We start from the raw sequence: 16,918 nt of genomic DNA on the forward strand, positions 1-16,918 counted from the left end.
CCGTACGATGCTTCGCGAGTACGTCTCGTGTGGAACAATTCGCTCAAGACGTTTCAGCAGTGTTGAACTCACCGACCTCACAATTTGGATCTTTATCCAGTGCATCCGCTCTTGTCCAACCCTCGCCTCTTATCGGGAAACTTAATGCTAAAGTGACTAGTGTCCGTGCTAAGGGAAAGGATAGTGTTAGCTCCGCATCGACGTCACCTAGTGTTAACCCCAAGCCTCATCGCCGTCTTCAACAGATTACTTTGACACAATACCTCTTTAAGTACAAAATGCAAGATGGGGAACTTCCCTCGGAGACGCCCGACCTCAGTATCGCGCTCGTCGTATCTCTCCTAGCTCTTACTCGACACATCGAATATTTGTCTCAAAATCAACAATAGCAGCAACAGCAGCCGCTCGTAACCACGGGGCAACTTTCGATGTTAGTCTACTTGCGATCTCGCCTCAACGGCCCCAATTTAGGACGACGGGACGCCATTGAACTCCAGCATATCAACATCTCCTTTGCATATATCGGCCAGCAGTCAGAAGAAGATATAGCCTTCTTCATTGAGAGAATTCGCCTGCTCTGTATTGCTCTTCAATACAATTTGAGGGTCTCTGCCGCCAATGCCCCCGTAGCCTCCATCCCAGGTCTTACCCTCAATATGCCGCCCCAGCCCTTTCGGACGAGGTCGTCATCGGCCGGACAGACGAAGAAGATGACATCGGCTCGAAACAAGCTCGAGAAATGATGTGTTAGAATTCTGCACACCTCTCCGAGTGGAAGGCGCCCCGGCGAAATCCCTTGAAGAGACATCAGGTCAACCTCGTGAGCTGCATGAACCACTAGCGGAGTTAATTGTGGATTTGGAACTTCAGCCAGAAGACGTTAGGTGGCCTCCGGAAGACCCCGTGTTTTGTTCCTATATATTAAGCAGGATAGCAACATAGACGCTGCTAATCAATTAGACATTCAGGAACCCTGGTTTTATCTCCCAGAAGATTGGACCTTTGCGGAATTAGTACTATCTAGAAATGAAGTGTTTTTGCACGAAGGAACCCGAAGAAAATACCTGGGTTTCCAACGCGATAATTACCTAGTTAATAGGAACTGCAATTCAATCTTTTTCCTTGACTTCATATTTTGTTCTCAACGTTCGACAAAAATGATATTTAAGAATGTGGCTTCCTTCAAAACAAACCCTACAATACTAAAGAATTGAGTGGTAAGCATGTCCGTAATCCAAACACACAAAAAACTTAAAAATTACATTAGAAGATAAAATAGTACAAACTAATTGTTTGTAAGAAAATGCCTTCAAGAAAAATATATTTATACATGACTAAAAAGAAGAGCATGCGCAAAGCTTTTATATACAATCAGTATATAACATAATAGCTGTATATACTCGTCGTTGTTACTTGTAAATCAGAACGTAGATAAAATGATAAGAAGAATGTCTTTGAATCGATACTTTCGCAACAAGTCATTGTTCTTGCATTTATCCTTTCTTGTTATATAAGCCTGTGTAAGAAGCATATATAACATGTATGACGATATGTTTTGCAGGTATATAAATATAACAGATTACGTTCAGATTCTCTTCTTGTTTTATAGGAAACAGTCAATAAAAATATATTGTAAACACTTAAAGGAACCAAATTGGGGAAGTATTATTAAACAAATTTTAAAACAAAGTAATAGTAAATTATTGTCTAAATACCATACAGAAAAACAGAAGGTGTTGTCTTGTTGTTAAGTCTTTGCATAATATATTTAATTGTGGACAAAGTCCAAGTGTTCTTCTTATCATCTTAATATCTTTCATCAAATCCATTTCATTTATGTAAACAGATCCATCACTTGGAGTATAGAACCCTAAAAGTAAAGAAACCACCTTAATAATATTTGAAGATGTTATTCACAGACAATTATTAATTTAAATTCTGGTTTCCGATTCCCACTGTTCACATACAAGTACAATTACGCAATAGAAAAAGTAAAAATTGAATGACAGTCAAAATTCTGCAAAACAACATATTCCTTAAATATTTCCAGAAAAGAATACTTGAAAACACAGTTGTTTATCCGGTAAGCAGAAATGAGGTGTTGCTAGGGTTTATAGCTGCGTTAACAATGTTTATTTTGGTTATGGTCCCCTCCAGAATTTTTTTTCCAAGAATGAACTATTTATTGGAAACAATAGAAGGTAAAAATCGCATGGATAACCTGTGGCGACTACTCTTAACAAACTAAAAATACTACCCAAAAATTTAAAACATTTACTATAGTCGACATTCGCTTTCTACGGAAATGTTTTTCTTTCCGTCGCTAAAATTTGACTTACGGTTTTTACTACAATTAAAAAAAAATCAATTCATATTACTAACGTTTTTTCTCCATATTCTCGACATGAAATAGAACTAATTACCAATTTTGTTTACAATCGAGATTGAAAATAGAAAGCGGAAGGAAAGCCAAAAATAGTACGAACAAATTATCCCACATACGAGAACAGTTTCATAATACATTAAATATGTACGAGATTTAAAAAAAAAAGACAAAAAGGGTTAATCTCTTTATTTAAGGACCATTGAAAAGATTTAGTTTTAGAAGTCACATCTAAATCATATTCGTCTTTGGTTAAAACAAAACCTAAATATACTTACTAAGTAATAGTCAGAAATAATAATCAGAAATTGGTTGGATACATTACAGAAATTGAAAGAAAAATACTCGTCGATTTGCGTTGTAGGAATGATGGTGTAGGCTAATTACTTCTATCCCGTTCTCTGGGATTACCTAATAAGTAATTTTATTTCAATATTCCCCTCCCTGTCTCTCAACAGAATTAACACATATTTCAAATTTACTTTAGTTTTTTTAAAGAAGTAAATATTAGTTTTTCTCTTTAAAATTCTTAGAAAGGTAACGCCTTTATATTACTTAATAATAATTCCCCTTTTCTAACTATTTCTACTTTATATTAGAAGAAACATGCAGACACTAAACTATTAATCATATTTATATTGGATAAACTTTGTATCAAACGATACTTGGTTTCCCTTCTTGGTTCGATGTAGGAAGAAATCATGCAGTTTATTACCTAACATCACAACATTGCTTGCTTTTTTCTCACGGTCTATGTGAGAAAAGTAGAAATTTCCAGTACATGCTCTTGCGTATACTCTCTGATTGATTTAAGGAAGACACACATCCAAAGTTAAACACACATATTTTCTCTATAATATATAGCGTGAGAAACAGAATATTACAACAACTGGACACACGCATGTAGAGACCAAAATGCCAATATTTTTTTCTGACTTTTCGTCCTATCTAATTGCAATTGGAAAGAGTGTATTGTGTCCCTGCCTATATACTTAATAGAATTAACAAAATTAAACATGCAAATAACTTATTTACTGCAAAATATAAAAGTGTTTTTCTTTTTAACAAATTTGTTTAATCAACGAATGTGTCTCTTTTAAAGATCTTTTTTTTAATATTTTGGGAGACGAACTAAGCGATCAATATTTTTCATAACCTGGTAAAATATTGCACGTGTTTGTCTATCTAAGCGAATTAAAAAGGAACAAATATACCTATACTGACAGCATCTGAATTCTTCAGATTTTAACTATACCATCCCAAAATATATTTTTATACAAATATATAAGGAACCGGATACTAAACAAAGTTCTGTTCACCTAGGTAAACGTAATTTGTTATTTTCTCAGTGTCGAAATATAAATTCCAAATTACTTTACACATTTTTGTTTATAGATGCGGCTTAGAATAAAACATGTCTACTTTATTTATTTCAATGTACATATTTAGAGACACCGTGTTTCAATTATACGCAAAATATGAAATATTGCTAGAAATCTTAATTAAATTTAAACCGCGAATTAAACGTCTTTATAGAGTCAGAGGAAAAAAGTTATTTCCGTGTGGTAAAATTTATTTTTCGAATATGAGTGCTATGGCTGGAATGTGCCACGATTTTACGGCTAAAACGTACAGAAAATAAAATTCTCTTTAATATACTGAAAACTGTACCCCAATTGTCCATTCGTTTTATATGTACGAAATAGCCGCTGACTGTAAATCCATCGGGTAAATATATAGCAAAACAATACGTACGTAAAGCAACTTTATCACTATATTTTGTAGTACCCAAATCCACTAATCTGACGCGATGTGGTTTCTCCAAAGAAACTACGCATAAAAGAACAAATTTAGAATAGGATTTACTGCATCTTTTAATTGAGTCACCTAATTCTCCATTAACTTAATACATGTTTAAATTTTGCATTCTTTCTTTAGTAGCATTTTTGTATATTTTAATATATTTTGCAGCGCAAGAATTACAAAATAAGCTTACTAGAGCTAACAAACTTTGAGTTCCTAAATGTTAAAATTCCTACATAGAAAACAATAACAGTTCTCACTTCTTCGTTGGGAAAGATTTAGTCCTATCCAGTTTGATAGTAAACTTAACGCTTAGATCTAAATTGTAATTATTATGTATTACCCGCTCTTATAAATAATTGATCATAAATAATAGATGCACTACATTAACAGCAGTAACTAAAAAATCCGACCCTCCGGTTAATTCTTTCACACATGCAAGAGTTTTACAATTCTTAAAAAAATCTATAGTTCTATAAGAAAAAAACTCTAGCAGATACCTTACTTTGACCCATTCTAACAGGATTAACTCTAGAAAAAAATCTTCCGTGTAATCGAAATAACGGTCTTTATCTCCTGAGCTCCTTCGTCGTTAGGCGTAAAACTTACCCCGTAAAAGAAGATTCTTCAAATTGTTATTTGCGAGAACACAGAAACCCTCTTTCAACAAATCTTTTGCCAAAACTGTGTCGATAAGATACTCCTTAAAACTTTCCTAAAAGTTTCTTAAAAGTTTAACAAATGTAACCGACTTACAATTAGAAAGGTCTAAAGAGCATCAGAGTTAATACATTTGTGTTTATCGTTAATCAAAAAAGATGTTTTATATGTGGTTCTGAAATAAATTTTTTCTTATTTTCCGCCTAACCAACTAACTCTATGACATTTGGGACCCGGAGGCTTCATGGCGCGTTCACAAAAGCTTTCCATTGACTTCTATCCTTAGCTAAATTTATCAGCTTTCTACTTTGTATTTGTATTTCTGCGACACACATCTTAATATTGTCTTCACGCCTGTGCCAAGCTCTTCCTAATGGTCGTTTTCAGATTTGTCTTACAGTTAAGACTTCGAAAGAGTACTCACATTGTTCCATTTCTTCTACATGACCTGCCCGCCTCAGTCTCCTAGATTTCATAATGCTAAGAATGATTGGCTAAATTATGTAACTCTTCTTTATGACGTTTCCGCCATTCCCCATCCTCGTTCGTCTAGGGTCCGAATATTTATTTCTGGATCTTCTTCTCAAATATATTTTAAGTCTATGTTCTCTCTGAGTTAGAGTTTTTCATGTTGTTTTTGAAACCCTCAGCGTTTGAACATTTTGATTTACCGGCAAGCCTTTTGGATTTAAACAATATCAAGTACATACACTATTTGAAAAAGAACTAGCATTTTTTACGTTATCATTAATTGTCTTTTTAAAAAATGCAAATAATAGAAGTCATGTAGCAGTAATCATTCGAAATATTATATGGTAGGAGGAAATAATTGATCACGAACAAATGATGCACAAAGTATATAAAAAGGTAGCACTAAACACTAAAAAGTTTACCTGTGATAATATTCATAGCAGTTGTTTTCCAGCACCATTGTGTCCCAGCAAAACAGTGATTTCTCTTTTATAAATATTCATTGTAAGATTATTCACAGCTATGAATTTACCAAAGTGTTTCATTAAACCATTTATACGAATTGTTACTTCAGTATCTTCTGGCACTTCTTCAACACGCGAATTAACGCTTACTCCGGAAGGTATTTCGGTCTCTTTTTCGCGTTTCAAACACTGGAATGAAATTACGTAAATTATAATAATGATACCTACTTCTATAATTTTAAATACATAGTTTAATATCTGACTTTTAAAACACAAACTGGAATTATGTGAAGTGTAATGAAAAATTTTTCTGAGTGAATACAACAACCCTTGTGTAAGCTGAAAACTGTAACATAGAGGATTAAATATAATGATACAATTGTAGTTTATATAATAATATGAGTGTAAGGTTTATATTTCTGTAAGTTCATGTAAGAAAAACAGGATATATATGCCTGAAGTTTCTCTCGTTTATGTTATCCTCCGCTGCACGTTGATCCAGAAATTGCTAAACTAAAGTCATTTTTGGAAAATGATTGTAGATCAGGAGCGTATTAATCCCTAAATTATTTAACGTCTTAGGGATGTTAACTTGATCAGGAAACGTAAGAAGAATTATACCGGCTAGTTTACTCCGAGTATCCGTAATGTATATTGACGCTCGTTCTTCAACAAAAAAAAAAAAAAAAAAAAGAGAGAAATAGAAATGTTTTAATGTTAAGATAAAATTATGGTAGATGAATAAATGACATACCAGACATAGGACTCTAAATTAGAGCATATAGGAGAAAGATGTTTATGTTATTGCCATTTTGCTGTAATTTTCTTTAGTACTATATAAAATAGCAAACGCATATTTACAGACGCGATAAATTAACTATATGTAAGCATGTACTGCCAAAAAAGAAGAATACCAATTTTCATTCACATTTAAGTTTTCAAGACACGAAGAAATTTGATCTCCTGGATAAGCAATTGTCGGGACGAAGTCAAAGAGGACATAATGCTAGTACACTGCCAAACACTCGAGATTCTTATGATTATGATTAGGAAATATATATCTGTGCTGTCTGCATCTATGACTATTTAGCTCGTCAAGCACATAACGGATGACGTCTCTCAGCGAGCACACTATTCGATGAAAGGAAAGAAAAGAAGTGGCCTGCAACCATTATGTTAGGTACTTTCTAGCATTTGTCTGGTGTTAATAAGGGAAACTCAGGAAAAGCCTCACTCAAGATGTCTGTCCTGAGCAACCTTTTACAAATTTTCGACAGAAGTGCTCCCGCTGGGAATCGAACCCAAGACCGCTTGTACCAAAGGTGAGACCGTCAGCGACTACACCACGCGAATCCACACTCCAGATTTTTTTATCATGTACTGTGATCTATATGAATTGTTTCAAATCTACTTCGCGCACATTTTTTGGAACACTTTCAACATCTGTTGCTCAGAGTACAATAACCACATGTGTAGAGAGGAGGAAAGTAAAAGATGTTGCAGAAAAGGTAGTTTCCTTCTAAAGGCTTCTTTACACTTGAAAACAAAGCGTTAAACTCATGGAAAGCATTCATAAAACAACAAAAGCAAAGTGTACAGAGCCATGTGCATATTCTGTATATGCTTTCAACACAAACGAGATATATTTATTAAGAGAAAACTTTTTCACTACTTGTAGGTTAAAAAACTTCTGTCTCAGGCCATTTTGACGTTTGGTTGTGTTCACCCAGTCTTTTATAGTGAGACTTCGTTAAGTCATCTTCTGAGGAGAGGCGTTTTTCGCGAATTTGACTCTGACAATGACCTTCCTCCTGCTGAAACCTTTCAAAGTGAGTCGCTTTACTCCTTTACTATGGCACGTATTGGCTCGAGTCATTTTGGTACAAACCCTAATGTCACACATTTCTTTATGTAGCCTTAATTATGAAGGATCTTAATGCCAATTAATCTCAAGCGGGGTCACATTGACTCAGCTATTCTGATGCAGGGCCAGTTTTCACCAAGTAATTTAGAATTGGGTCGACTTGATCCATATCCTCTTGTTACAGGACCGTTTTTGTCAGAACCCCTTCAACTCGTACAGTTCTCTACTCGCCCCTTTGTTCAGCATTTTTGACGTGGAATTAATATATGAGACAATAACACATGTGCATGATATGACATTGGCCTGTCCCTTTCAAGTAACTAGAAAAACCGAGTTAGAGATTTCAAAATGTCGTGCAAGTATAAATATGAGAAATAGCGATGCGTTCGTGAATTTTGGTCAGGGACAATAAGGTATAATTCTCTGAACATTTCCTTCGATATTACGTTTCACTTTCAGTAGACACACAGCGAATCGTATACTACTTTCAAAGGTTTAGGTCAAGAGTCTAAAGGGTTCAGCTCCATGATGATTTTACGTATTTAAACGAGCATAACATGAAATTGTTTCTCCACCCGCCATTTTATAATACATTAATTCCAATTTATGCTGGGATATTCTCTTTATAAACCACACATTTGCATCGTATTTACTCAGGATTGACCTTGGTGGTAGTAATGACAATAGAATCGTAATCTCTGCTTACGGTGCCTTATATAGAAATAACTTATTACTTTTTATTTAGTATTGTTGTATCCTCATTATATTTGTGTATGGGCCAATTTATATTTCAAAGAAAACATGGGATAGTATATGAAACAATGTGACGTGTAAGAAAATTAAAAGTGAAATTAAACAAGGTATTGTAAATGGTGATAAAAATGGGCACATGCGAAATGATCTGTAATACTTCAGTAATCACTAATAATGTAGAGGAAGTATATCTTTTCAAGCGTGTAAGCATAGTGACAATAAATAAAGATAACGTCAATAGAGGTAATAACATTATTAAAACAAAATTGGATAAAGTATATTTTTAAAATACTTGCGTTATTGCGTTATTAATATTAATGTATATTTCGTTGTTTGGTCAATTATGTTTTACCAATACGATGAAATATTTCGAAAGCTATAATAAACAAGATAAATGGTAGATTGATGGTTAGAAAGAAGTATTACTAATTCAAGCAAAACATTTAATTTTCTAAACAACTAGTGATGGTTACAGAGGATGACAGAGGAGGAAATTCTCCAAACAAAGCACACTAAAGCAGTATTATTACAGCAACTGTGCTATTAGTGTATATAACTGTAGACCTATTTTATTTTCTTCATGTATTTCTACTTTGTACTACTGGTTTTGAAGATCAAGATCATCTACTTATAAGAGAGGGGAGTAGTATTCATAAAACCAGTTTGGGGCCACATCTTCAAACCAGGCATTTATATATGAAATCCTCCAGCATAGAATCTAATTATACACATCGAAAATTACATCTTCCCCACATTGACCCCACACAGGATACATCTTCAATCTACTTTTATGATATATAACCGTAAAAGAATTTTACACCTAAACTTACATCTAAAACTTATATCTAAACATTTCTTAAACTTTCTATTCTTCGCTTTTCTTTTTCTTGTCTCCCTTTGATATAGCTATCCATTAGTTCTTTTAGCTTTGTTAGTAAATCTTCTTTTCTTAAATCTATCGAATAATGGCCCCAAGCTAGAGTATGTATCCCATCTTCTAATATGTATCTTTTATCATCGTAAGAGCTTAATGCTAGCTTGTTTTCTTCTACTGAATATACATTATGTCTTTTACTTCTAATAGTATTTTGCATTTTATATAATTCATAATCTTTTAAGACACAATCTTCGTAATCTTTGAAAGTTATTTCTGATTTAACAATATTCGATTTTATTCCTTTTGCCTTTTTACAACATTTGTCTTTATCAAATTTACTTTTACAGTCTTTATCTTCGAGGTCTATTTGAGGTGCTTGTATTAAATACATCTTTGATTTGAGACCTACGACTTTTCCTATGATTTCACCTTTCAATTCATCTTTGAATTTTCCTAATACTTTCTTGTTAACTTGTTTTATCCCATATTTGTTATTATCTTTGTAATCAGATGTATCTAGATGCTCATACATAGCTTTCATATCCTCATATACATCTTCTGTTTCTATATGTGCTATAACCGAGTTTGTGTCACTCATTAATAGTTTGACTTTATCTCCATATTTATTCTTTAACACATTGTAATAGAAATCATATAGACAAATTTTAGATATATCCAGAACAGACATCCCAACATAAATAGGCTTGTTAAAAGTAATTTTTGTCTTATACATATGAATAGCAGCTAGATCTTCGGAAAATATAGTTCTATCTTTAAAAGTAGGTTTAGCTATTAGTTTCTCTGCTAATTCTACATTATGTGCTAGTCTTATATCTACTATCTTTCTTATGTTTTCCATAGTCTTTCCAAATACTGCATTATTCGCTAGTTTATAGAAGTCTTTTTCAAAATCATTCCTTGCATGCGACCTAAGTTCTGTATTTAATCCTATATATTTCTTTAACCAGCCTGATTGTTTAAATTCTAATATTTTATGTATCTTTTTAATTTTGAGACCTTGTGACACATAGAATTTTAAATGTTGATAATGTAATATATAGTTTTCTTTATCGTAAACTGTTGTTAATAATTTTGGAAGTTTCTTGTTGTTTATATAATTTTCAGGAGCTAATGGCAAATCTGAATGTTTATTATGAAGTTATTTTGGATACTCTAAATCGACTTCTAGTATATATCCAGTATTAGACTCATCGTCTGTCTCTAATATTTTATTTATCCAGTATTTATCATTTACACCATTAATAACCTTTTTCCATTTGAATTCTCCATAAGGCATATGATGATTCATAGCCCATCTATATTCGTTATTTGCATCCATGTACAATATGTGAGAACTTTTCTCTTTAGGATTGTAATTTTCTAGATACTTATTATTAGCTACTGCATATCTATTTGAACATTGAGAAATTCCACCTCTTTCTATAAAGAGCAGTTTATCATAATCAGTTAACAATTCTAATTTTTGTTGTGTCATCTTTAACATTGCATCCCAGAAGAAGCCTGGACTTGTGAAATACCATGCAGGATCTAATTTATATGTATTAAGAGCTGTATCTCTGAAGTTTTCAATAATGTCTGTTAATTGAAGTACATCTGTTTTGTTGTAGAATTGAGTATATTCTCCTAAGGTTTTTAAATTGAATATCTTACAGATTAATAGATGATGGTTATAATCCTCGTCACTTATATCTTCTCCTGTTAATCTATTCTTAAACTTGTCTCTAGATAGTGGAACAGGTTCATCTAGTTTTTCAGGTGAATCAGCATAATCATATGGATAGATACCTTTTCTTTTTACTAAATCAATTACATTTTTAGGAAAGAATTTTAATGTTTCTCTAAATTGTTCTGGTTTTAAATTTTTTGCTAATTCAGCTAGACTTCTTGATAAAAATCTAAACGAATCTACAAATCTTAATTGGATTGATCGTTCTTTATTTTCTTTATTCTTGTATCTTATCGTTTTTGAGAATGTAATATACTTTACTTTTGTGTTAGGTATTATAGTTATCTTTTCTTCCAATTCTCCGCCCCCTAAACTTTTTATAAATAGATGTGTATCGTATACAGATAAGTTATGCATGAACACAGGAATAAATTTGGGTTTGTATATTTTATGTTACAAAAAGAATGAGCAGCTCCTCTAAATTTTCCAGTTAAATGATCATGATCAGCAACTTTGGTTATACATGATTTTATATTGTTTATAGTCTTTTTCAATTCTTTAGTACATTCATCAAGTATAACTTCTATATCCTCCTTTTGCTCTTTTATATCCATTAAAATGTCATCTATATCATCAATATCATCATCATCTTTTTTCATATACAATTCCTCTTCTAGATGTTTATAACCTTCTTCGATTTTCCTTTTTAAATAACTAGTTAAAATATTTAACCTCTCTATTTTCTTTTCTAATAAGCGTGGAAGTTCTTCAAAAGTTCTTTCACAAATATGACATTTTTCAGACGATTCATATATATTTCTTTCTTCTTCTGTAAAGCGATTCATAGGTTTATAAGTATCATAAATCTTTGCAATTTTAATAGCTTCTTCTTTTAATTTTTCTACAAATACATCTGATACATTATCTCCTATATATTCTACTGGTTTGCTTTTATAAGAATCTAAAGTGCTTTTGACATAGTATGTAAAACTATTTGGTTTATGTTCTTGATATGCGTTTGAATAAGATCTTTCTGGATCAGGTTGGCATGTAATAATTTCCTTTAATAGTGATTCAATGTCAGCAATAATTGTAAATAGAATTCTCAAAGATCGTTTATGATTAATAAATTCAAGTACCTTATTCCATTTTTTTGGTAAAACGATTTTTGCAGTTGAATATAATCCACAGTATTTTTCATGCTGTTTTAATAACTCTTCTGATTTAAAATGCTTAGCTAAACATCTTTCACATAGGAATCTTTTATGACCATCTTTAGTTATTTGACTGCCTACAAGCTTCTACAAGTCTTTAATACAACAATAATGAGGTTTCTTTTCACTTTTAAGATATAACAGATGAATATGTTTTTCTTTCTTTTCTTGTGCGATTCGAAGTGGAAAAATTGAATAGTTATGATCAAAACTAAATACACTAATGGAAATATTAGTTCTCTTTTCAAACTTGGCTATATCAGTAATTTGTACAGAAAATGGGGTATCTTTAAAAACATCTTTAAACTTATCTTCATGTTTTTTATATGTAGAGACCCTGTCTCCATGCTGCCCATGTTTAACTGGATATAATGCAGATATGAGTATAGGAAACACTTTTGATCATTATTCTTTATATTAACACATGCTCTTCTCTTCTTAATCATGTATGGAAGTTCTATGTAAGAGGAACCTCTCATTGATACATACTTATTAATTCTTAATTCTAAAAAGTCTATAGAATGTAACATCCATCGAGATCCTTTACTTTGAAACTCTTCCATTTCTCTTATGAGTTTGTATGAAGCTTTTTTACAAAAGTCATCTAAATCTGTAAATTCGAGTATTATTTCATTTGAAGTTTTAAAATTATGTTCTTGTATCGTATTTTCTTTTTTAAATTTACAAATAAATGACATATTAATTTTAAGCGCATTGAAAATTTAAAACTGTCCTTGATTTTATTTTTAACAATCCTACTACTTGCATTTAAGAATTTCAAAGGATCTTTATATCAATCAATGTTTTCTATTCTAAATGTCTGTAATCTATATTTCAATGATGTTTCTTTCAATTCAACTTTTAGCTTAGGTCTTTTCGGTTTCGGTTCTTCAAATACTTCTTGTTTAAATGGGAATATATTTCTAATCTGTCTTCTACTTTGTTCATCATCATATTGTTTAAGAAGGTTTATTAGTTCTGCTTTTCTTAATCGGGAATATCTTTTGATTCCCTTTTCTTTACATAAGTTTTTTAATTCAACACCAGTATGTTTAATTAAACTCATAATTACTCTATCGTTTTATATAGAAAATCTTACTATTACTCAATTTTTATCTTCGCCGGATTATTTCTAGTCATTTTTGTATTATTTTACTTTTATATATCCTAATACAACACTTAACATTTTACACTCCTGCCATTGTCTACATATTACGCGTTGTATTAGAACACGACTTTTATAGGAATAACCCTTCAAAGTTACATATACACATATTAAAATTACATCATTTTTGTAAACTTATTCATCATCGTCATAATCATCACTATCATATTTATATTCATCATCACTATCCAAATCAGATGTTTTTTGTTGTATTATTAATAATTAATTTTCCTTTAACAGCATTTGCTTCTCTAGTAGTGCTGTTATGAGTTTAAGATCATGATGAATTAGTTTAAGTCTATCATGTAATAAATCAAAATGTGTCTTCATATTTATTATATAGAAAATTAGCAAAAATGATCATTATTTTTTAAAATTTATATATAAAACGATAGAGTAATTATGAGTTTAATTAAACATACTGTTGCTGAATTGAAAAACTTATGTAAAGAAAAGGGAATACGACGTTATTCAAAGCTTACAAAAGCAGAACTAATAACCTTAATCAACGAACACAGAACAACTACCACAAGTTCACAACAACTAACTGAACTTATAAAAGACATGGCTCAAAAATTAAATCCTGAACATATCGTAAACTACATTGAAAATCCACTTTGTAAAAATATAGCTATAGATGTACTTAATAATCGAAATGTCGAAGAATGGAGACAAATTTCAGAAATAAAGGATTTATCCGATAACTTTCTACATGCTTTCAAAAACAAGATAAAATGGTATTCAGTTACATTTAAACATAATCTATCACTTTCTTTTATTGAAAATCATAAAGAACACATTGATTGGGTTAGATTATCAAGAAGAAAATATCTGACTCAACACGAAAGCATTATTAATAAGTATGGCGATATGATTTTCTGGGATAAATTGTGTGAGCCAAGGTATGATTCAAGGTATGGGCGATATTCTCATTTAAAACCAGAATTCGTATTACAACATAAAGAACATACAAGACGACATATAAAATGGCATTACTACACTGATGAATATGCTCGACAAATGACGGAAGATTTTCTTAATGAGTTTAAAGAAGAGATTGATTGGCTTGCATTCACTGAAAAAAAATAACTGGAGAAAGTATACAGAGAAACAAGCTATTAATTTTTGTACACAATTCAGAGAATACTTATATTGGGATATAATCTCTTATCTTACAAATTTGCTCACACTTGAGTTCCTAAGAACCTTTAAATATAAACTCTATTGGGATATAGTTTCTATAAAGTGTCATATTGAAAGAAAAGAACAAACAACCTTCTTGAGCGAATTTAATTCTCTTATCGATTTGCAAGCTATTACATCGAAACTAGATGAAACACATGTAAGAAAATACCAAAATAGAGTTTATTGGCCAGATGTTAGCTTAGATGATAAAAGCGAAAAATTCATTCTCGAGTTTGAAAGCAAGGGTTTAAATTTAAGTGGGATAGTATATACTTGCTGGAATAGGAGGTTTTCTGAAAGCTTTATAATGAGAATCAAAAACAAGATCAATATAGTTGAATTCTTAAGATTCAATAGACATGTTAGCGATAGCCTTAGAAACAAACTAATGTTACTTTCATCAGGTTTACGCTTAATAGAAAACTCAGAAGAATGTTCAATATGCAAAGAAACAAAAACTCAATTGTCTAAAACATCATGCGAACATGTGTTCTGTGTTGAATGTATGGTTACCTGGTTAGGAAATATTAACACTTGTCCTTTGTGTAGAACGGTTATACATAATAATAACAATTGATAACCCGGCTTATTCTAGATATTGATAGCACGTTTTTATGAAGAATTAGGTTAGTGTAGATTAATGTTAAACTTTTATGATCAATAATCATAAAAGTTATATTTACATAACCCTTACCTTTATAAATATCTCATCATCTTCTTCTCCATTCACATGACAATCATACTTTTTCTTTTACTTTGTTTAGAAGGTTGATTGAGTTTGGGTACTCCCTTACAACTAAAACAATCATCATTCATCTTAGCTTAAACACAAGTGGAATGATTCACTATTCATACTAACCTTTTATGTAATAATAACCATAAAAGACATTATATATTTACACTACAACATTACTTTTATCTATCCAACTATTATGTGATTCATCAAATGCTAACCATTTAACGTATACTTTATCACCTTTCTTTCTCAACACTTTCTCCACTTTCATCTTTGTGTTTCGTCTTTAATAGTTCTAGTTCGTAAAATCTACCTTGTACATCCTCTTCTTTTAAATCTTTAATTCTATAGGTAGGTGGATTAGATGGAATAACTTCACTAATAACAAATACTTCTGTTGACCAATTAGGTGTATATCCTTTCTCAAATAACCCTTTCGACTTACTTATACGAACATAATCACCTAACTTGTATTTGGGTTTAACACGTTTATATTCTTTCTTATACGCTTTCTCCAATATTGTTCGCTCATTTTTCTTGTTAACTTCTATAGGTTTTAAACCAATTGTTCTATGAATTTAATGATTATACTCTTTAACTAGTGTTGGTAATGTATCTATCCATTTATAATTTCCTTGTGTTGTGAACTTTTTCCACATGTTCTGTTTAAGTGTTCTATTGAATCTTTCAACAACAGAAGCTTTCTTACCACTATAGGTTGAGTAATGATTAATCTTATTTACCTCCATCAACTTTTTTAATTCTTTATTGTAAAACTCTTTACCTTGATCTTTTTGTAAGTTATTAGGTTTTCTCATTTTTAATATTGGCTCAAACGCTTCTGTAACATTCTTTCCACTCTTATCTTTAACGGGAACAGCAAATTCATATTTCGAAAATACATCTATAATCGTTAACAAATACTTATAACCTTTATTTAACTTAGAGAATCCTTTTAACACACCACTATCCATTTCTACAAGATCAGCTTGCCATAAGCCATCTATACCTTTAACAATAACACTTAACCTAGGATAATTCTTTCTAGATGGTTTATGAATTTCTTCTATAATATCTTCTCTAATACCTTCACCTTCATATAGTCAATCGGGCTTTTTAATGCATTGGGATTTATTAGTACCACATACCACACATATACCTTTCTTAACATATCTCTCATTCTTTGTTTGTTCTACTCTAATGGTACCTTTCATTGCACCTGTTGATTTCTTACACTTAACACAATACATCATTATTTACTAAACGAAAATTATTAAGGTTCTCTTTCTATATACATAATAACTTGTAATGATTTTCCTTCTTCCATAGCTGAATTTTTTTGTGCTTGAAACATAATTGTATCACCCTTTTTAATGTTTAAAGGAAAATTTACCACTAAAGTACTGTTCAATAATATATCTAAAAAGTATCTATCCAAACTTAATTCCATATGCATTATTTTTCCATTGTACAGAAACTCATAATCATTAGATAAATCAAATATTCTGAAGATTAGATTTCGAACATTTCTAGTTCTCAATCGACATAATAAATTTATAGTTTCTTTTTGCATAATTAGATTAAAAGTTTCCTTCTTCATCGTTTGGAAATCTTTTTTTGTTATAAGTGTATTTAACAGGGATGATATTTCTCTCT

The 16,918-nt window shown here is 31.3% G+C and overlaps 1 protein-coding gene across 1 annotated transcript in view; it reads right to left on the bottom strand.

Moving 5' to 3' along the window:
• Positions 1-1,734: 1,734 nt before the first annotated feature.
• LOC145691552 (phospholipid-transporting ATPase ABCA3-like) overlaps positions 1,735-16,918 on the bottom strand; it is a 212,285-nt gene continuing 197,101 nt past the window's right edge. The window contains exons 8-9 of the mRNA XM_081766959.1: positions 5,740-5,970; positions 1,735-1,870 (exon numbers count right to left, since the gene is read on the bottom strand). Coding sequence (XP_081623085.1) covers positions 5,752-5,970 — 219 coding nt within the window. The 3' untranslated portion in view covers positions 1,735-1,870; positions 5,740-5,751. The remainder of the gene's footprint in view (positions 1,871-5,739; positions 5,971-16,918) is intronic.

This window comes from Thermobia domestica, chromosome 8 (genome assembly GCF_964235325.1).
Source record: "Thermobia domestica chromosome 8, izTheDome1.hap1.1, whole genome shotgun sequence".
NCBI classification, from domain to species: domain Eukaryota; kingdom Metazoa; phylum Arthropoda; class Insecta; order Zygentoma; family Lepismatidae; genus Thermobia; species Thermobia domestica.